General features: G+C 37.1%; 1 protein-coding gene across 2 annotated transcripts in view; it reads left to right on the top strand.

Annotated features, from left to right (window-relative positions):
* Positions 1–22,017, top strand: part of GALNTL6 (polypeptide N-acetylgalactosaminyltransferase like 6) — an 886,098-nt gene that overhangs the window by 722,261 nt on the left and 141,820 nt on the right. For both annotated transcript variants that reach the window (XM_039876118.1, XM_039876119.1), the window contains exons 6-7: positions 9,365–9,550; positions 13,274–13,457. In XM_039876118.1, coding sequence (XP_039732052.1) covers positions 9,365–9,550; positions 13,274–13,457 — 370 coding nt within the window. The remainder of the gene's footprint in view (positions 1–9,364; positions 9,551–13,273; positions 13,458–22,017) is intronic.

Below are 22,017 nucleotides of genomic sequence, written 5' to 3'. Positions count from 1 at the left end.
GAAAGTACTTTCAAAAGGGCAGAGATGTTATTGCTCCCATTTGATATCTGAGCTCGTATATGGCATTTCAGCATTCATTTGTATTTGGTTTTGGTCTTTGTTCTACCTGAGTATTATGCTTTTTCTCATGCTAAAAATCAATTTCACCCCTTCTCGGGCATCCCAGCTTTTTTTTTTTTTTTTTTTTTTCATTTCAAGTTTTTTTTAATTGCTTAAATGAATTTATGAATCTTTTACATTCAGAGGTGCATTCTGTGTAGCTTGCTGATTTGATACATGCAGTGTTTGGTTCACTGGGAGGCTGCGACTTCACCTTGTTAATATCCTTGCTGGTGTGACTCAGATTACTTCCTAATTGTTTAGGCCCCGAGTTTTCATTTATCATCTTGATTTTGTCTTAGGAAAACAAGTTACAGAAAATTATTAACAATTTTTATAGGAAAAATTTACTCAGTCCCAATTTTTAGAGCTGATCCTTAAGAGTCAAACCAGCTCACAATGCGCTACTTATCCAAGCTATGAATGTGCATACAGGGACAAATAAATAGACAATTAATAGTAGCATTAATGTTGGAATACAAAAGCAATCGGTTTAAAAATCATATAACCTAGCGTTCAGCAAAATAACACTAAGACATTGTTGCAGTAGCTGGAGAATTGTGAAATTTATGAATGAGATTTTTACCCTTAGGGATTTCAGAGGCTAAAAACATTAATATACTGGTTCTTTTGATGTCTTTTTTCCTTTATTAAACTTATTTTTTAAAATAGTTGCCTCTCATATCTCAGGACAAATTATCTTATACAGTGTTCATTTTTGATAACCTTAGAAATTAAGAGAAGAACCATTGAAAGGTCAGAAATGAGTTTTCTTGGAAGAGCGAGAGAGGATGAGATATATTGGTTAATATGGGGGATTATTTAACTAAACTAATTAATTACAAAGTGCCATTTAGCTCCTTGATATAACTGATAATGAAGAAAGAAGGCTAAGAGAGGGCAGAGGCCTGCTGGTCACCAGCCTACAGGCCACACACCTAAGGTGAAAGGAGATGAGGCTTGTAGAGAGGAATTAACTCAGATGCTGGTAAGTCTATAATCACAAGACGTATTTAGACTGGAAGCTAGGATGTTTTCATATAATGTGTTCTTGATTAATTTTTACATGGTTCTTAAGAAAATACTGTGGAGAAGAAAAATAGAATTCAAGTATTTATGTTATAACTAAATATATTTATAACTAAATATAACTAAATACTGCCTCAACATTGAAATAAATAATGAATGTACAAATCAAATTTGTCATAAACTAACTGAAATAAAAGCTGCATCATAGATATGCTACTTTTGTATAGGCATTTGCATATGTATACATTCGTAAGGCAATTTTTAAGCTATTACCAAAATGCCAAAATATTTTGTGTGAAGTAATCTGTTATTTGACCTCTTGCAAATCCAGTCTAAGATTATATACACTATAAATATAAAAGATAACAAATATTTTATCTGTGGATCTCTCTTTCTCTCCCTCCTACATATTGTTTTTTCTAGAAAAGTTTAATCCTTTTATGTATGGTGGCACCTATATATTTTTTTCACTTTAGGGCCTTTATAAGATATCATACAAATAAACCTTGATATAAAAGCATTTCACAGAGAGACTTTAAACCCACTTACAGTATTAAACATGGAGAAGGAAATATTCCCTGAGTGATGCTAAGCACTAGATCTATGGCATTTTGTTTATTTTGTGTTATTCTGAATATATTACACATTCAAAACTACTCTGAAAATATATATAATTCAGTTGTCTTTTAAGCAAAAGATGAAACAAAAAGAGAATGAGAGAGGACCCTGTGGGGGCAAAAAATATGTAACTTTCCTTCTCCCCTTCTAAGTTCTTCTGGCTGGAATAATAATCAAATTGAAATGAGACAGATTAACAAGAGAGAATAACTAAATATTTTATGTATGTACATACGAGGGCTCCCTAAGAATATGGGACCTGAGGACAAATTGGGCAGATAAAGTTTATATGCCATCTTGAGCTAAGGTGAGAGATGCAAGGGTCTGGGACTTCTAAGGGAAATTCATAGGCAGATGAGGAGAAGGAAACATTTGGTAAACAAAGCTTGCTGAGTCACCCACAAACAATGGGACCCAGAGTGGAATCTAAAAACAGATGCTGCTGGGTTTCTCCCTGTCATGCTGGGTTCACATTATGATACTTAGGTGATAGCTTCCTTTTGTTAAACAGATTTTCCTATCTGAATTTTATTAGGCAGATAAGAGGGGGAGTCAAAGGCTCTTTCTCAGGCTTTCATTTCTTAAAAATAACCAACTTAAAATAATCAATATCTCAAAAAGTATATTTGGAGTGACAAACTCTGCTCCCACTCAACTCCAAGGAATCTATATAGTGTCCAGGTTTACTTTATTTGCCAAGAGAAAATTATATAAATATAATTTATATATGTAATTATTATTTACAGGAAACTAGAATAAGAATTTTATATTTTCTCAGTCAGATAAATTTACTGTAACTTACTGTAATTCAAAATTTTTTTCTTTATTATCATTTCTTCTGATAGAAGATGTATCATTCTCTATTTTCTATGTAGAAATATGGGATCCTAAGAGCTGATCATAGAAAACTATCAGAATTCTCCAGGTCAACATAGCTCACTGTGTCTGTCTACAAAATAATTGTGTGCTGACAGAGATATTTTCAGATACTAAAAGGATTTAACTGGAGGAGAAAATGGTAAGAGGCGAGTAATGAATTGGCTTATTGAGCCAGAGCTAGGCTGTGTTAGGGGTAAGAACTGAATAGTCTGTCATCTATAATTACTAGCATCTACTCCCCCTAAATTTCTCCCCATGACCTGGTCAGAAAAACTACAAAATTGCCGTGGGGGAATTAGGAATCTTTCATCAGTGACTTTTCCCCTCTTCTCTGTAAAGATGTGTGAAAAATCTGAAATTTTACTCTACTCGGAAGTTAACAAGTTTGTCTGCCACTGTCTAATGGATGCAGGCAGAAGACATGAGATCTGAGTCTGAGACAATGACCTTTAGGACTCACAGCACAGCAAGCAGTATGAGAATCAGAATGCCTGTGTTAGTTGCCCCCTGGCACCCAAGTCTCAATGCAAGTGCTCAGATGGATGCCTGCACAAGCAAGATGTTGTGCTATATGGAAAGAATCTCAAACTTACAGAACTCAAATCTTTTGTAGTGGGCAGCAAGCACTCAGAAGGAGACGGTATCTCTACCTTCCAAGGATATAAATAAACCTCCCTTTTGTTCCTTCAAGAGACATGATCTTTGTCTTCCACATCTCTTTGCTGTATAAACATCCTTGAAAAGATCATCTGGAACAAATGACAGTCATTCACAAAACATGAAGAAATGCCAAAGACCCATGAAGAATGGCGTCTAATTCTTTTCTCCCATGATTGTATGGAGTCAAGGAGTCTCGTGGGGAATAGAAATATAATTGGTAAAAAGTAGCAGTCACTAAGTTTAGCAAAGAGAGGGGAATATTTAGTATACTGCGATTTTTCACAGTGAACTTGTTTTGTCTTGCTTTATCATGGTCTCAGAGTGACCTTGTTGTGTGTTGATCTGTGAGGTTGTTACACCCAACAAACAAGACGGCCTCTCCATGAGTGTCAGCCCAGTTCCCAGACATCAGGGACTCCTTTTTTTCTTTTCTCAACTATATCTTTGGATTAGGATCCATATTAGGTCTTCTCATTGTTACTGGTTGATATATTTAAGTGTCTTTTAATCTTTAAGATTCTGTTTTCCTTTCTTTTCTTTTTCCTGCTATTTGTTAAAGAAATCAACCATTTGTCTAGAGGAAGTGACTATTTGAATTTTGCTGATTATCTTCTTGATATGCTACTTAACATATTCTTCAATCCTTAATTTCTATAAATGGGAAGTTAGATCTAAAGGCATGATCAGATTCAGATTCAATGCTTTTGGCCAGTATACTTTATTGGCAGTAATGTATTCTTTCAACAAGAGGCACATACTGGGTGATGCTTCCTCCTTCTGTAATATTAGAAGCCCGTTGACGGCTCTATCTGTTCATTAAGTGTTGCAAAAGGATGACATTCTATCTTTTTTATATATATTAACTGGAATGCATTTTGTCTATTTACTTAAGTTATTTATTCAAGCTATTTCCCAAATGACTTTAGACGCCTGCATATTAAAAGAATAAAATATAGGACATTCAGAAATAGAAGCAAATGAATATCGTTTCAGAAATTCTATTGCTTTCTTGGTTGACATTTTTCGTGCTCTAGAGATAATGTGAAATGTCTATATTTGAATGTTGTCAAAAGAGACAGACTTAACGTGGTCAGCAAGGATATGAAACAGTTTTCCGTAGTTCAACTAGAGATAAAATCTGTGTATTTCTCCTGTGTAAAGAATATAAAAAAGTCTCTACAGGCCCTACTGTGTAGACAATTATTCTTAACATTACCACTTTGGGTTAAAATATACATTTGACATATGCCAAGTAGATCAAGAAATGGAAGAATATCTTATAGTCTCTAATTATGGGGTACTTCTTGTCACTGTTATAAAATCTCAATTTATCCAAAATACTTTGATATGTACTTAATAATATATTCTTGTTGGCTAAGGAATAACCAGAAAAGTTTAAGATATGTATGTTTCTGTGTATTTGTAATCCATTACATTTCAGAATTCATAATTAGGCATCACCGATAATAACTAACACTATTCTAAGCCCATGTTCTACTATATTCTGCCAACACCAAAGCATAAACATCAAAGAAATTTCATCTCCACAGGTATGTACTTAAATATAGAAATCCCCATCACCAGGTCAATAGTGTCTTCAGGCCTCTCCTGCTCTCTCCTTCAGATGTAAATTAGGGAATTCCAAGGAGATGGAAGGAACTGGGTGACAAGTTGCTGGGCCTAAATCCCAGCTGCTGAGCTGGGGCAGCTGCTTGTCTAGCGTTTGGTGAGTTTACTGGGACACCCTGGCCATGCCCTACAATAGTAATGGTCACTAGATTATCTGTATCCTTAGGAATGATTCATCAAAGGTAAACTAGAAAGAGATCTAACCTCTGTTACTATATTTTTCTGACATAATAGACATAACTTATTGAACAGACTTAAATCTTTGATGAACTTACAGTGCTTCAAAATTATTATCTTGACATCAGTGACAGTCTTATAGACAGTGAACTGCAGGAGATTAGACAGATGATGTTTTCACCAAAGAAAATACCCTGGAGTTGGCTTTTTGGCTAAACTGATGAGACGAGACATGTTAGCTTTATTTTGACTTGACTTATGCTTTCAGAAATGAGACACAGCCCAAAGAAATACCAAAATACCAAAACATTAGGATGCTTTTTAGGAAAAACTTAGTAGTTAATAGGACTAGATCTACTCTATAAATAAAACTTTATTAGGGAAGTCGTAGAATTGTGGAACTAGAAGGAATATTTAAGATCAACCAGTTGGATTCTCTTCGCCTTATAGCTGAGAAAAATGAGGTTGAATGGTGGGAAGTGACCCAAAAGCACGCAGCCAGTCAGCAACAGGTCTGGAACCTGAGTCCTTGACTCTTGACTGTGCAAATCATTACAGGGGATTTTTTTAGTGTTTAGTTGCTACCCTAAACACTAAATATATTAATGAATGACATATTCTCCATATAACTAGAAAAAGAGGAAAATATATTCAGAAAACTGCTAAATTTAGTATTCACAGTAACAAGACACCAAAATATTGCTTAAGTACAACTTCTTTTTTCCTTATTGCCTTACAGTGCTACAATAAAGCCTAGCAAAAACTGGCATATTTGAAGTCATGCTCATTTGTCCAGGTTATCAGAATACCACTCGGTGAATTTTAACAGTGATACGTCTACCAGTATCTGCAACCATCAACCCGAAAATGTTAATGGTTCTACCAATGTCTCATAGTCACTAAATCTGTTTTATAAAAAATACCATAAATTCATGTTATTTTGTTTTTAGTTAATTGAGTTCAGAAGGAATCTTCAAAACTGCTGGGCTTGAATTAAAATAATATAAAATAATGCTTTAAATTGTTTTAATAATATTTTAGAAATGAATTTAAAAATTATTCAGACGAAAGACATGCAAAATGTTTTTCATAAAAGCCGTCTGTACCATCCCCATTAACTCCTTTGTATGAGAGTCTAATTTGCTAATTAGACTGATGATACCTGTCTTCACTGTGAGTTATAGATAATTACATGTTACAACTGAGCTACTAAGAGAGAATGGACTGCTCAAAGGAGCAGTCGGCTAGGTCAGTATTCTGAGGCAAAGCAACCTAATTATTATTACCAAAAAATTCAAACTGGAATTGATCTGAACATTTAGAGGACTTTGTTTATGGTCAAACCCCTTGTCCTTAGTGAATTTATACCAGGCAATCCTATTAGTACATTAAAATGGGCTTTGATAAAGAAAATTACACAGAATCGGAAAATATGTATAGAGGGAAAAGAACACGTGGAGATAGTCTCCACTGAGTTCCAGACTTTCCTACAAACTAAAAAGTGTGGAAGTCTAATCCAAAGTTGGGACAACCCTTCGCAGGTGACCAAGAACACTTCGATTCTGGATTTAGAACACTTGGGGAGTGACTATCACATGGAACAACTTTCTCTTATGCAGCTACAGAGAATTACTCCTCCCCTCTCCTGAGAGAGATCTTGTTAGTCCTTCGGGGTCAGGGAGGAAGAAGCAATGTGCCCAGACTGACGAGGTGGTGCTCGTAGTGGTGTCTTTGAAAAAAGAACAATAAAGGTGAAAGAAGGAAGGAAAAGAAGGGAGGGAGAGGGAGGGGAGGGGCAGGGAGGAGGGAGAGAAGAAAAAAGGAAGAAGGAAGGAAGGAAGGAAGGAAGGAATAGGAAGGAAGGAAGGAAGGAAGGAAGGAAGGAAGGAAGGGAGAGAGAGAGAGAGAAAAAGAAAGACAGACTGACTGTATTACTGAGTTTACCAAATATTCATGATCTATTTTCAGTCCCCAATAACTGTCACAACACTGTTTTCATGAGGCAATACTTCCTGTGGCCCGAACAATAATTTACAAATAAACTTATAGAATGACACTCATTTGTACATTGGTGACACAGAAGGATTTCAGTGCCTGAATAAATTACAGTAATAAGATTATAAAGGTTTCTTAAAACGTTTATTATTGCAGGAAGACCTGACAGAACACGGGCCTTTGCAGACTGGCACAGACAAAGCCCTGGTACCGATCACTTATCACTTAGTCATTGCCTTTGACTAAGCGAGTGGATGGCCAGTCTCTGCTTTATTTCCTTAACAAGATAGTAAAGCTGCAGTCATAGTCACAGATGGCACTGTGTTGTGTAGCCCTTTGGAATCTTTCTTTGCAGCTTGCACAGAGGAAAGCAGGAGAGATGTGAGCAAACGGGACGGGGCAGGAGGTAAGCTGTATGCACAGCACACCTGTTACAAAGCAGAGAGAGACAAGGCGGAGTCAACCTGTTAGTTGAGATACTGTAATATGGCTATATAAAGTCCTATATGTTTGTTTATTGCTGGTCAAAATCTTTTTTCTTTAAATTCGTAATAAATAGAATATGATAATTGTCAAAATCTCACCAAGAAATAGAAAATTCATTATTTTTCATTTTTCAGGCAAAGCATTCAAAGTTATTTCTTATACTAGAAATGCTGTCTTTCATCATAAAATGAGTGACTTACTGAGGTCTCCAATTATTGACTTAATAAATGTTTCTTGAATGAGCACTGTTAAGTCTGTAACCAAAGCTTGACCCTCCATCACACTCTAAGAGGGAAAATTCTATATTTCATAGGTGAGGAAATTCAGGCTTAGAGAGTTTCCATGACCTACTCATGTATTTCACTGTCGCAGACCTGCCACTCAAGTTCATTATGACTCCACATCCTATTATCTTTGTGTTCTATAGGCTCATCTCCCTATCTCTGTTCATTACAGGAAGAACAAAATAGAGGGGAACATATTTTGAGCTAAACGCTCTTATCCTTTTACAGTGAAAATGAGAAAGCTAAATATATATTTTTTTACTTGATCCATTTGTAAAATATAGTTAAAGGGCAGTCAAGGAAAAAAATGAAATCGAGATTTTTTTTCCAACACCACACTAATAAGAAGAAGCAATAAGAACAAAAATGAACCCTTATATACCGAGAAACTCCAAATGTAGAGTAATTCTAACATCTATTAAATTGGATAGTCGGGAAGAGATCATAGATCCTTATAGGAATCCCTGTTGCTACAGATCATAGGAGGAGACAATAATAATATTGTCTTTGATTGCAGATATGCAGAGAAAGTTTGAAAGTAAAAACTACAGAACATACAGCACTAAGATTCCATTTCAGTGACTATGAGACTATACTTGTTAGAAACTCCAGTGAAGCCCTCCTAATGTCTTATATATGAGAGAGTGAAAGCAGATATCAATTGTATGAACACATACCCCGCAGAAAGCCACCAAATTCACTGATTTGGCACAAAAAGAACTGAAAGATTGATGCATTTTATCACAGCCAGTAAGAAATGTTTTATTCTATAAATAAGTTATCTGATTTGATTTTGTTCCCAGTGTTTGTTTTTAATTAGGCAAAGACAAACTTCCAAATTTTTGTTTTCGAATCTTAAATAGCTAAGTTCAAAATGACTTTGTAGTATCTCATCTGCCTTCCCCTTTCTAATTTTAACAGCGAGTCAACAATGTTTCACTTTAAATCATAAGCCAGATGCTGAGCTTGCTTACCGCTTTGCTATTACCTTGTGAAGGAGTAGAAAGCTGTTCGGTTCTTGTTAATTTGAAAGATATGTTTCTGTCTTGTGGTTTTACACGCATTATTTTCAACACAGAGAATACTAGACAAAGACTTGCTGGAAAGAACCATCTCATTGAGAAGAGCCCATATGCTGGAATGTTCATCTGACTTTACACTGCAAGAAATGGGGGCCAATGCCCTTCTTGGCACGTGCTGGCCAGGATTAAGTATGGTGGCAGCTGGCCAACAGTAACTGTTTGGGGAGAGCTCTGGAGTGTCATTGTCTTGTACAGTTTTCAAACAAAGGGCAGTATGTGCAGTTTATGAAGCATTTTGGAAAGTGTAAAGTAGAAAACCTTCTAGGAATAAAATCTTAGTATTACCCCTCGAGCTGAAGCGAGGAGAAAAATGGATACAAGCTCAGGTTCATCATTCACAAACCCTCCATGCATAAACACCCATGAGTAATTCCACTGCAGCTAATGTATTGTGTTCTTTCTGTACATTCTCTACTTCCTTCCTAGAACACTTGAAGGATAAGTTAGAAGAATATATGGCCCGATTTTCCAAAGTAAGGATTGTTCGCACCAAGAAAAGGGAAGGACTCATCCGGACCCGACTCCTGGGGGCATCTATGGCGAGGGGAGAAGTCCTGACTTTCCTCGACTCTCACTGCGAGGTCAACGTGAACTGGCTGCCCCCACTCCTTAGTGAGTACACCGTACATGGCTTCCCAGTGGCCTGCTGGGGGGATTGCCTTCTTTCGGAGGAAGTGTGTGGTTTGCTTCTATTTAGTTTACAATCTGTAAAAGCTAGAGACTCCTTCAAGAGTTTTTGTAGGAAGAGCCTCAATTCTACCTTAACCACTGCTGAGGACAAATAGGTAACTAGAAAACTGTATTAAAATTGACATTTTAGATAATACCAACTGTAATTTAACTTAAGGTTTGAAAAGGTTTCATTTATCTTAGATGTTCTCCTACTACAGTTGTATTCACTGAGTAAATGCTAAAAGAAAAAAAGTATTCCAAAATATTACATGTAACTACAGTAAGATTAAAATGTATACACACACACACACACACACACACACACACACACAGTTTAACAATTTTTATAGCATTATTAAGAAATGAAGAAAGAAAATTATTCAGCCCCAGAGTGCAGTTGAATTGTAAGTGCCCTGACATTTCCTAGGATTTATAATGCCAGTTCTTTCCATGGCCAGCACCAAAATATATAATTCCCCATCTTTAAGTGGAACCCCCTCAAATACTCAGAGCCATTATCCAGATAATACGTCTTAAATGTTCTCAATATGATTAAGAAGAAGGACAAAGGCTCTGTCACATTGTACTTGAACTATTAGAAACAGGAAAAAAAATGGAAGTCATTCAAGGTAGAGAACAAATGTATGGCTCAGTTTGAGCTTAACTATTTTTTATTTCCCAATGAAGTCCGATGTAAAATCCAGTAGTGGATAAGAAACAAATCGTAAGCCTGAAGAAAAAATGTTTCTAAAAATTCCTGGTGGGCACATATTGTACTCCTTCCTATTTTTCCAGGTTTTACTAATTCGACTTTTTCTGTAAATATAGCCTTGGCCTTGGAGTTAAAGCTAGTAACAACTGCTTTCACAGTAGCTGCTTCGGAAAGAATGATTTGCTGTTGGCTACTGTGCGGGATTTCAGCTAGAACAAGTGAAGAGCTGTTAGTAAAAGACGGGGAGGAGAGGATGGCGAATCAATTGAAACTGTAAAGGGTTAAGAACAGAAAACAACCAGCAACGCATGCCCGTCGCATAACCTGATCCGCACACTCCTACACAGACAACTGCCCAGCCATTCTAATCAACGGGAATGTTTCGGCGCTTCTACAGCCAAAGACTCCTCTGAGCTTTTAATTAAAAGTACCTTGTCCAAGGACATAGCAATTTAGAGTTTCATCAGCAACAGTGAGATTCCCTCAAACTGAATTTGACCTATATGGTGTCGAATACTCGAGAAAGTCAACAAAAGGCCCAATTTATTTATGAGCCAAAGCAATTCCTAAATGCCAATTATCAAGCCTCTGATTGTTCCTATGACTCTAACAAGAAAGGAAAAAAGATGGGAAAAGAAAAGCGAAAAATGAGAAACCCACTTTTTCTCATTAAAGTATTTCATTTCCTGTAGGCCTGATGGATAAGAAATGATTCAAGCTCAGGATCACTATCTTTTTTTATTTTCCTCTATCAGTGTCTTGACACATCATCCAAAATGAAAAAAACAGGTGGAGTCACACAGATTCTTGGTTCATTTTTCACCTTGGGATTATACCTGAATTTCAATTTCCCATTAAGAGTCTGTTTGTTTGATCCCTGGAAATTGAAATGTAGGCATAAGCCTTAGATGAAAAATTAGTCATGCTGCTTTCACTCTAAGCTAGTACAGCTGGATGAGGGCTGAAAGGAAATTTGAAAGGAAAGTTGACAGTTAATTTATCAGACTCATTCTCTTTGGGTCTCCTTGGGACTCCTCGTTGGTCAAGAAACTTGTAAATCAACTTGATTCTGTATTTGATTGAAGAAAGTCACTGAAACCTACTAAAATACATGCCAGGGTGATTGAAAAAATATTTTTGACACAGCAGTGATAATCTCCTCTCTCAAAGACATCTATGGGGAAAAACCATTTAGATAAAGATTAAACCCATTATGAAGCATGCCCAGGTGAAAATGGATACTCATAGGGCTCTTAGTGGAGATTAATTTGAAATAGTGCTGGGCAGGGAGGGAAGGTGAGTCTCTCTGTCTACTAATTAGCTAAAATAAGATTAAGGTGACCCCCCAGGCTCTGTGAGGCCTTCTGGGGCCATAGTATCTAAAACTGCAACCCTTTCTGCATGCCAGCATCCCACATTCCCCTTCTCCTGCTTTATTTTCTTTGTATCACATTTATCACCTTTTACCATACATACAATTTAGTTATTTTTTATGTATATTGATTGTCTTTGTTTCATTTCTGAAGAGAGGAGTTTTTGTGGTTGTTATTCGCTATGGGGACAGGCACATAGTTTCTACTCAATAAATGAATTTGAATGAATAAATGAATGAATGAATAGATGAAAAGGCATGTAGATCTGGAGGGGAGATCTGCCATAGGATTCTGTGGTTTCCACACCCTGCCTCATCAGTGTCATCAAAATAATTATATTGAAATAACCAACCTCATTATTTCTAAACAATATGGGGTTTTTAAAAGATATTTAAATGTGTTTTGTTCCACAGGCCACATCAGGTCTTCCAGATAGCCAGAAAGCAGGTCATACTTAAAAGTTCTGCTTGTCAGACAGCATTCGTTTGTTATAATAAAACATGATTAAATGCACCTTCTTGGGAAGAAAATCCTTCCCATGTAGCTATTCTAGGTGAGCAAAGCATGCAAATGCCAGTTCCCTGCATGGGCTGTTAAAAATCACCCAGCAATAATATCTACATGGAAAAGGATGGAGCTAGAACTGAAAAAGATATCACCTTTCTGCTGCATGAGAAGCACCATGGCAAACAGGAAAGGTCGCAGATTTTAGGGTTGCACCATTAAGCAGAAGTTGCATCCTGATTCTTGCTCTCCAAAGTTGAGGGTGCTTGGACAAGTTTTTTAACTTTTCTGAGCATAGTTTCCTTGTACATAAATTGGGAATGTTAATAATAGCCACCTTACAGAATTGCTAGGAGGATCAGAAATAGCACGAGTTCAAATCACTTAATAGTTGCTCAAGAATTTAATAGTAGCAAGAATAATAGAAGTAGCATCAGGCCATCTAATGTAGTTTTAGATATGATGAGAGAAGATAAAAATGTAAAGCTTTGATAAACAGAGTCTATATCAAAGAACAGTAGCGAAATAGGACTGGGCAAAATCTCTGATGAGCCTGAGAGCAAAGAATACTGTATGTGATCTGTCAGCATTTAGAATGCAGCAGCCATTATGGCCATTATAAGATTAGATGCTAAAAAGGCCATGAAGTTAAAATATTTACATTTTGGAACCTCTAGAAAGCAGGCCAATATTTTCTCGGCAGGCTCTTTCAAGCTGTATGCTTGAAGGAACACAAGTACTGTTTATACTCCATGCATGTCGGATGCACTATACAATGACAGATTGGGGACAGGTCAGAGCAAATTGTGACAGAAGTAGAGCTGAATGGACTTCTGCAAGTCTCTCTGGGACATAACTTTCTTATAGGAAAATACAAGAAACTAATTGTACCTAATCACTGTCCCATCACGTTAAGTCCAGCATTCAGAGATTCCACAAAGTGCTCTAACGACAACAGGGAACCAGGCTGCAAGCACTATGCATTAGGAGGGATCTGTAGGCTTCTCTTTGCTGAAAAATGATCGATGACCTTGGCAGGCATGTCATTTCCTATTTTGTGCTTTCATTTTTCAGACCAAATTGCACTAAACCACAAAACCATCGTGTGCCCCATGATCGATGTCATTGACCACAATCACTTTGGGTATGAGGCGCAAGCCGGGGATGCCATGCGAGGCGCTTTCGACTGGGAAATGTACTACAAAAGAATCCCCATCCCTCCAGAGCTCCAGAGGGCAGATCCCAGCGACCCTTTTGAGTGAGTAGCAGCCAAGGGAGGGGCCAAGGGAGAGAGGGCAGGCGACTCATTCCAGGGCGTCAACTTGGGACCCGTGAGAAAAATTTATCTCTAACAAAATGGCATAGAACAGAGGGCAACAATGCAAAAGACATTGGAGAAAGGTCAGACCTAGAAGCTGTGGAAAAATTACAAGCTGCGCTAAATACATGGATCGCCCCTTTTCAAAGTTTACTAAGCATGAGAATAAGTGTGCAGATCTGAAATCAGGAAAATGCAGGGCTAATGAAAAATGCCTGGAGAAGGAATGCATATTCTTTCTTTAGATGCTCTCTTAGATGTTTTCTTCTTATTTTCAGTTTTTTCTATTCTTTTTACTTTTTCCTAAAGGATTATTTAAATTTGTTATTTACTTTTCTTTTATTGGGAAATGCTATAAAATATGACCCCAAATCTAAGCCTCTGTGCTATACCCTGTTGGGAATTGCCTCCTCATGAGGAAAGACAGTGCTCCTGAGTAACTGTTCCCATAACTTGAACTTGGGGAACTCAATTCAAATGATACGTCCAAAGTAAATAATCTTCGAAAACTCTGCCACTAATTAAAGTTCTATATAAATTAGAATTTACAGTAATCTATTGATTTCTACAGAGCCAAATGATTTTTCTCTCAGTATGGACATGAGAATTGTTCATGTCAAGAGAAAGAAAAAAGAAAAAAAAAACCACAAAATATAGCTTAGTTTGACAAACTATTAGGACCATTAATGGTGAAAGATGAACTCTTTCCAAAAGTTAACCCAGAGATTACCCACAGCATTTTTTTGTCTGTTCTTTATACTACACCCTTTTTGATCTCATTAAAATCTTTATAATTTTAAAACTGTTACATATTTTTCTTAGTATAGGAAAAATGTCAGTGATCAAGCCTTTGCAACAGTGTCTCTAAGTGTCTGTTTAAAATACATTAAAATCAATATTGTATTTTCATTAATAATACAGGCTGTAAAAGTTTGCAGTAGGAAACCTGCCAGGTACAAAGCTACTTTGCTACACTGAAACTACTTCTGTGACGCTAACAAACATCAGGAAAATGTTTCCTCCAAGTCTAGTGTCTAGAGAGAGAAACTCTTGGGAAAGCAAAGGGAGTTTCAGAAGACATTAGACTCATAAAAAGGGCGAGACATCATTTTTTTGTCTACTTTGTAATATAAGTACAATCATTAAGTATTCAGAATTTCTGAAGGTTAGGCCTCTTCAGGCTCTCAAATTGCTGGAGAGTTTTTGAGAAGAAATAAGGAAGGCCCTATGTTACTCTTCCAAGTTTTTTGACCAACAGTTCAAGGATGTTCAAAACCACTAGAAAAGTTCTTTAGTGATCTAAGTGGAGGAGTTTCTTGTAAACATTGCAAGTGTGTCCAGCTGAGAGATACTCTTCAGACTTCCTGGCAAAGGGGCTTATGGGAGATGTAAAGCCAGATTGGGGGTTGGGGGATACAAAAGGTCACTAAACACGATCGAATGGGTATTAGATGGCAGCTGACAGTGGACTAGCCACAGTCCAGTTGTTACTTTACAAGGTTGCCATGTTTTAAGAGCTAGAATTCATCCATGATGACTCTTCAAATACTGTAATAGCGACTGGCTAATAATGTCCCTCTAAGTAGGCTTTGCTTCCGCCGCAATAGCAGAATGAGGCTCCTTCTTTCTGCAGAAATGGATTCAAAACACTGCCAAGGGAATCTCAAACGGTGAAAATTATGAAAGTATTCTTATTCTCTGCACTAAAAGTTGAAATTTTTGTCAGGCAGAACCCGGCTATGACTATCATAATATCAGGCAACTTGTTTAACCCCAGAGGTGGCAGAGTTAGTACCTCTCAGAATTAAATTACCTCTTGTTTCTGTCACCTACTGACGTGGCTGCTGTCCTATCTAAAATTACATCCTACTGCCTTTCTGCTTTGAGTCCCTTTGATTCCTATGAATATGGACACTTTAGCCTTTTATATTAAATGTAGCTTCCAGGAGGTGTCCACTTTGATCTTAGAAACTGCATTTGCCTTTCTGATAATAAAAGAATGGTTACCCAAACAGCTATGAGCAGCGTATCAGCAATTCCGTTATCAGAAGTCACCTGAATGTGCTCACACACAGACATGCTTCAGGCTAAAGCTCGCTTCTCTGGATGTAAAGCTTTGAGATACACAGAAAGAATGCAATTTGTATAGCTCTCTCATAGTATTTAACGTTTCAGGTGGCTTCTTCAAGGGGTGTGTGGTCTCCTGTGGGAGAAGGGGGAGGAGGCTGAAAAGATAAGAACAGAACTAAAGAGTAACATACACATGTATTGGAAACCCTGGGACTTCTCATACAATATATATGTGAACATTACCTTTCTACAGCAACTTGATCAAATGTCCTAAGTGACGAGACCTGAATTCTCTCATTTATTCTGCCATTATTTGAGTTTTTCAATGACTGTTGGCTATAGTAGTGTTTTTCAACCTTGCAAAGCCTGTGAAATGAGTGGGGCATGAACAGTATATATTCATGAATTGAATTGAACTAAAAGTTTCAGAGTATTATGCTAATGTGTAAGTATAAACATTATTTCTCAATTATTTGATTTCAATTGTAATGCACATATGATCCTGGGTCATATATACCACCAATTGTAATGCACATATGATCCTAGGTCATGTATACCACCAATTCATGATATAAACTATACTTCTTAATATGGTTCATTAAAAGAGTCCAAAATCTACTAACTTCCTAAACTGGAAATCAAGGTCTTCAACAATCCAATTAGAAGAAAAAGGAAAGCTCATAGATAGCTTTAGACACCAAGAAAAGATTTATTTATATTTCCAAAAGACTCTAATTTTCAGACAAACTGCTCCTGCAATATGAGTAAAAATGCAGTGTTCATACTTCAGATTAACATATGGCAGACACAATTCTGATGGGATTGGCTACATATGATAAATATTCTTGTCTTTAAACAGAAAAACAAAATATTCTCTTTTTCTGGTGACACATCATGATGTAATGCTTTTAGGAAATTTTTGTTATTCATGGCTCTTAGGTTTCCTTATTCCTGGTTTATCTCTCATGCAGGGCACTTTGGAATGTAAGCCTTTTCCGTGTGACAAAACATAATATGCTCCTTTAGTTGTAATGACAAAGGAAAAGATGTTCATTTGCATTCTGACCGCTAACTTACTTCTCCAGCATTATCCCAGCATCTAAAAGTTTAGAAAGGACCAGAAGAAATTACTTTGTCCAACTTCCCTTTAATGCAAGCAGCCACTAGACAATGTCTAAGACAGATGAACAGCCCCTTCCTGAACTCATCAGAGAAGTAATATTTGCTACTTCAAAGACAGCCCATTCCATTAGACTGGTTGACAGAAACCTTTTCCCTTGTATTAAGAAAATTTTGCCTCCTCAATCTCAAATTGTCCAACTTGAAACACAAGGAATGCCTAGTTCTTCCTTGATGATAAAGCAGTTAAATTTTTTAAAACAGCTACTCTATCTATTCATCCAAGAGGGAAGCACAAAGAAATTTTTTTTCTTTTCCAAGCTAAATATCTCCCATTCTATCCCCAAGTCTTCCAAGTCCTCCAGAATCTTGTGAAAGGTCATGCTCATTGGTGTAACTGTTTGATCCATGTAAATTCACTTGTCTATAGTGATCTCATTCATGTTTCCCCAATTTGTACACGAGCATAGGGTAAAATCCAATATATTAGGTACCCAGGCCCTAATATATGAGTCTGTCGATCATAAAAATAAACCTAATTGTTAGGAATTTGCACTTGATTCCTAGAGATCATGCTTCCTTTTGCAAAGTATTCACAGTCAACTCAGCAGTCCATTCAATTTTGCAGGTTCAATGTATTTTTCAGAATTTACCTTTATCCTCTCATTGAGTTGCAGAGAAATCACGTTTACTCTGTCATCCTTCCTCAGATAGAGTTTCGTAATTTCTTAAAAAATTCTAAAACTTAGAGCTTTAATCATCATGGATGGAATTCTTATAATCATTAGCAGGGACTGACATTCTCTATTTTCTACCTATATATACCACCAATTTCCAAAATTTTAAAAATAAGAATATCTATATAGGCTACAAATATCCATTTATTCTCCCAGAAACCCCTATGTCCATAGACATATCACTTTGAATTAAGTGACTCCTCATCTAGTCCAGTTACCTAGCCCAGAATTATCCTAGGACATGGGATAGCAATGGCCATGACCTCTTGCAAGGCACCTAAACGTTGGCACATCAGACACTTAAGATCCCCTGAGAGAGCCTAAGGGCTAGATGTAGAATCCTTGTTGGTGATTCTGTAACCGAGAAGTAAGTGACATAGCCCATGCTGAAATGGATAAAATTCAATCTCTCTGTTACAGAGAGTTGTGTCACTGTTACATGGAAGTAGAATGCCTTCTAAAGATTTACTGACACTGTCTTCCTTTGTTCTTCCAAGGACAGACAGCAGACAGATCCCTGGGAACTTGCTGGCCTCTCTGTTCTCTATAGGAGTGTGAGAAAGTATTGATGGCCAACGCCGTAGGGAAGTCAATGCCTCTTGGGTAACAAATATAATGTGCTAAATGTGAGGTTAGAATAGAATTGAATCAGAAAAATGTACAAATAATCATAAGCTTATCAAGCTAGAAGAAACCTTAGAGACAATTTAATGTCTCGTTTTTATAAAGCAAGCCTATCAATAGAGTCTAAATGACTTATCCGGTATCACAGTTAATAAATTTAACAGCTCTTACTTGAATCTGGGGTTGCTTTCTCACCACTTAGTGCTGCCTTCTTTCTTCCACACCACAGTGGTGGGGAGAAAGTTAAGAGTTGTTAAATGTCTTCTACTGTGAGTCAGGCATGGGGCTAGGGAATTTACATGTCTCAAGCCTATAAAATAAATAATACTGTCTGAAATTTTACAAACGAGATCATTGAGACTCAAAGAGGTTAAGCAATTTTTCAAAGTTTACACAACAAATTAGAATAAGGACTCAGACCTAAGGATTGCCACTATTCCATGGAAATTTCCACCTCCTTCTCTACTCATAGAGAAGATACATTCTCTAGTACTTAAGAAATAATCATGTTCAAGTAGAAAAAAAAAAAATTCTTTTTAGAGAATGCAGTAACTTCTTCTTCAAACACAGCAATAATACTAGTAAATGAATATTGCAAAGCATCCTGTGATAAAATATGCTTGCCCAAGGATGCCTGGTGGAATGGTGTGGGTGGGGCTGGTCCCCTGCTCAGATTATCTCCCCAGCCTTGGGTTAATCAGCGCAGAGGAAGAAGGACTCTTTCTCCTTGGTAGGCACAGAAACTTCATCATATTAATGCAAAGAAGAGAATAATGTATTGAGGATCAAGTTATCTGATGCCTAGAATGAATGACTAGCTTTGGTCAGCACCTTATCGATTGCATTAATTGACATTCAAAATTTTTTAACATCCTACTTAGGTAAATTCCAGTGGGGATTGAGCTGTACCTTAGTTTACTCAGAATTTGAAAGTAATCTCTTTACTCAAAACTTTTTACATGTGGGTTTTGACCTAATATTGGTCATCCTGAATTTAATCAAAATTAGTAAGAAATGAAACTGATTTCCCATGGAAAAAGAGACTAGTCAAACTATGAATTTAATGTAGGATATAAAGAAAGAAGGATAACTTTAGAGGTCTTCTCCACATTCACCTCTTGAGTTGAATCAGATATTGTTCATTTTCCTTTTTTTTCTGTCCAGCCTCTGTTGGGCCACCTCTAAAGCCTAGAATATTAGTTTGATAGGGTGGGAGAATTTAGTTTGTACTCTACTTCTCAAGCTATGTCATTCTCACAAATTATGCTGTGATTTTCAAGCGATTGATTCCAAACTTTGCCCCCTTTTCCTCCAAAAAATCAAATTGATACATACAAACTACCATAGTATCCGCTGCCTTGACCTCAGCCTCCAACCAGAAAATTCTCTGTGATTAAGGTTTTGAAAGAATGTCTCAAACTTTTGAGGTGATTAGAAAATATGTTCATCAATTTAGTCTAGTGATGAGTTCCAGGAGAGTGAACTAGGACTCCAGCTCTCCAAAACCTCAATCACAGATCTCACCTAAACTTCACATTATTCTAAAAGTTCCGCAATTTTTCTAACCAAACAATCTATTTTATTAAGCCTATGTAGCATGTAATGTAAAACCTAACATTTGTCTAGCACTTCACAGTATGTAAAGCCCTTCACTACATTATCTAATTAACCCCTTGTAATAATCTTTTGGTGTAGGTAAAGAAGCTAGAGTTATTTTTCCAAATTGCAGATAAAGAAAGTGAGAACCAAGGAAATTAACTAACAAGAGGCAAAAATCAGAACTCAAATGAACATCTTCATTCACTCATTCAGATTTCAAATCTTAGGTTTAATCAATAATCTCATTACATTCCAATCAATGCCTGCTTTCACTCATTCAGACTTTACATCCTAGAGTTAATCAATACTTTTCTTTTCCTCTCCTTTGAAGAGAAACTCAGGCACCCATTAAGTGAAGTCCTTTTATCAATTAATGTTTCATTAGTGAGTCTGTAATAAGAGCAAGGACGGAAGCAGATTGCCTCGTTCTCCATACCATATTGTTATCGGTAGAACCGATCAGTTGAAAATGTCAGCTTTCAGTTTCTTCCTAATGAAGGGAAATGTCAACAATGCCAGCCTCTCGTCTGTTTATAACAAGATCTGATTCAATATTTGACAACCACAAAAGGACAAAATGTTTAAGGAAAAATACTGTCAAATTTCTAACCGGTGTCCTAATCTACAGAGGGTGAGAATAACAGAAATAGCTCAAGGGTCTTCTAAACTAATCAGAACATTGAAAAACATCAACCTCCCTCAAAAGCCCAAAACGAAACCCCACTGAAGATATTTTTGAGTTAAACATTGTAAGCAGAGATGTTCCAAAGCAAACTTGTTAGTTACTTATCTCTCCTCTTCGAAGATCCCTCCTCACTGCTGGCTCGCCAGGCTCTTTGGGTACCCCAGTCCCCAGTGTCTGGAGGAATTGCCATCTGATAAACAGTTCCCACCAAGAGATCTGTTTCCAAGAAATGACTACTTTTTTTCTTCCCTCTCCCAGTAGGAATGATCTTTACCTCAAAAAGATGCTCCTTATTACTTTCTCTTTTGTTTAGCATCTAAAATAACATTAACAAATTTAATTCCTAAATTAACAGTCACTGCCATTATTCTGTGGATGCTGCCCTGCCCCTCTTTCCTTTATCCTTGCTCTCCTGAGATCTCTGGGTTCCTGAGGTGGCCTTGGCTTTTAGGTGCCCTCTTTCTGATGTCTGACCATGTGTTTGGACTTTTGAACCTCTTGTTTCTGCCACCACTTTCTTTGATGGTCATTCAATCACAGGAGACCTGGTATGTTATATTATTTTGAAAGGATGTAAAACCTAGTCCTCCATCCTAAGACAGATTTTTGTCCCTGTCTGCCCATCACTCAGGACCACGGTTCCAGTAGAATTCTGGAACAACCTTATCGTGACTTTTGTCCTAACTAGCCCCCATCCTGTTTCTTTGTAACATCTCCTCTTGAATCTTGGGTTTCCAACGGTCATTTCTGGTCTTGCTTCACTGCTGCTAGGTTAGTTAGCTCCTCTGTAGCCATTTAGAAACTTAATTCTTTATTCTAAGCACCCCTGGAAGACATCAGCCAATCAACTCTAGACCTCCAGTGCCATCCAATAGTTATTGATAAATCTGTACCACCTCACACTTAGCAATGGCTTCCTATGTATTGAAGAACTGTAGAGTTCTCGGACTCAGACTGATGACTTTTTGTTGACCATTTGCCTGTTCTTTCCACCATTGACCGCTTTGCCGTGCTTCCTAAACAGATACTCTGAGTCCATCTTCCTGTGTCAGGTGTAAAGTGACCTTTACTGTGTCCCTCCTCTACTGCTCAAGAAGTGACATGAATCTCCCTGCATTCATTCCCTGTTTGGACTATTTGGGAGGGTTCTGTGCTTTTCGATACATTGACACTGTGTCCAGATCTCATTTCTGGCTCCCCAGCCTTCTTTCACCAAAGTTCTGCTAGCATTTAGATAAGGAGGAAACCCCCACGATCCCATATAAATATTGTCACTTGCTAGTACCCAAGGTTCAGTAACATTTTCTCTAGCCACAATAACATCATACTGAAGCATAGCAGAATTTAACAGAACCTTCTGCTATTCACCCAGCTTTTACTTTCTCTCCCAGCAGAAAGGGATATAGACCCAACGCGTGGGTACACTCAGCTTTGTTTTCTCAGCTGAAACTTCGTTGATAAAATACCTGCTCAACTTCTGTTATCTTTTTACTTCCCTTAAGTCAACAACTCTTTTTTATTTCCCCATCATCGTTGCTAACATTGATACTACAATGGAAACTCCATGAGGTCAGGGACGACTGCTGTATTCAATTTATTCATCACCATATCACTGGTACCTAGTACCTGCACGTAACAGACACTCAGTAAATATTTATTGAATGGA

This window comes from Pteropus medius, unplaced genomic scaffold (assembly GCF_902729225.1).
Source record: "Pteropus medius unplaced genomic scaffold, Ma_sr-lr_union100, whole genome shotgun sequence".
Lineage (NCBI taxonomy): Eukaryota > Metazoa > Chordata > Mammalia > Chiroptera > Pteropodidae > Pteropus > Pteropus medius.
This window is presented reverse-complemented; position numbering and strand designations above follow the sequence as displayed.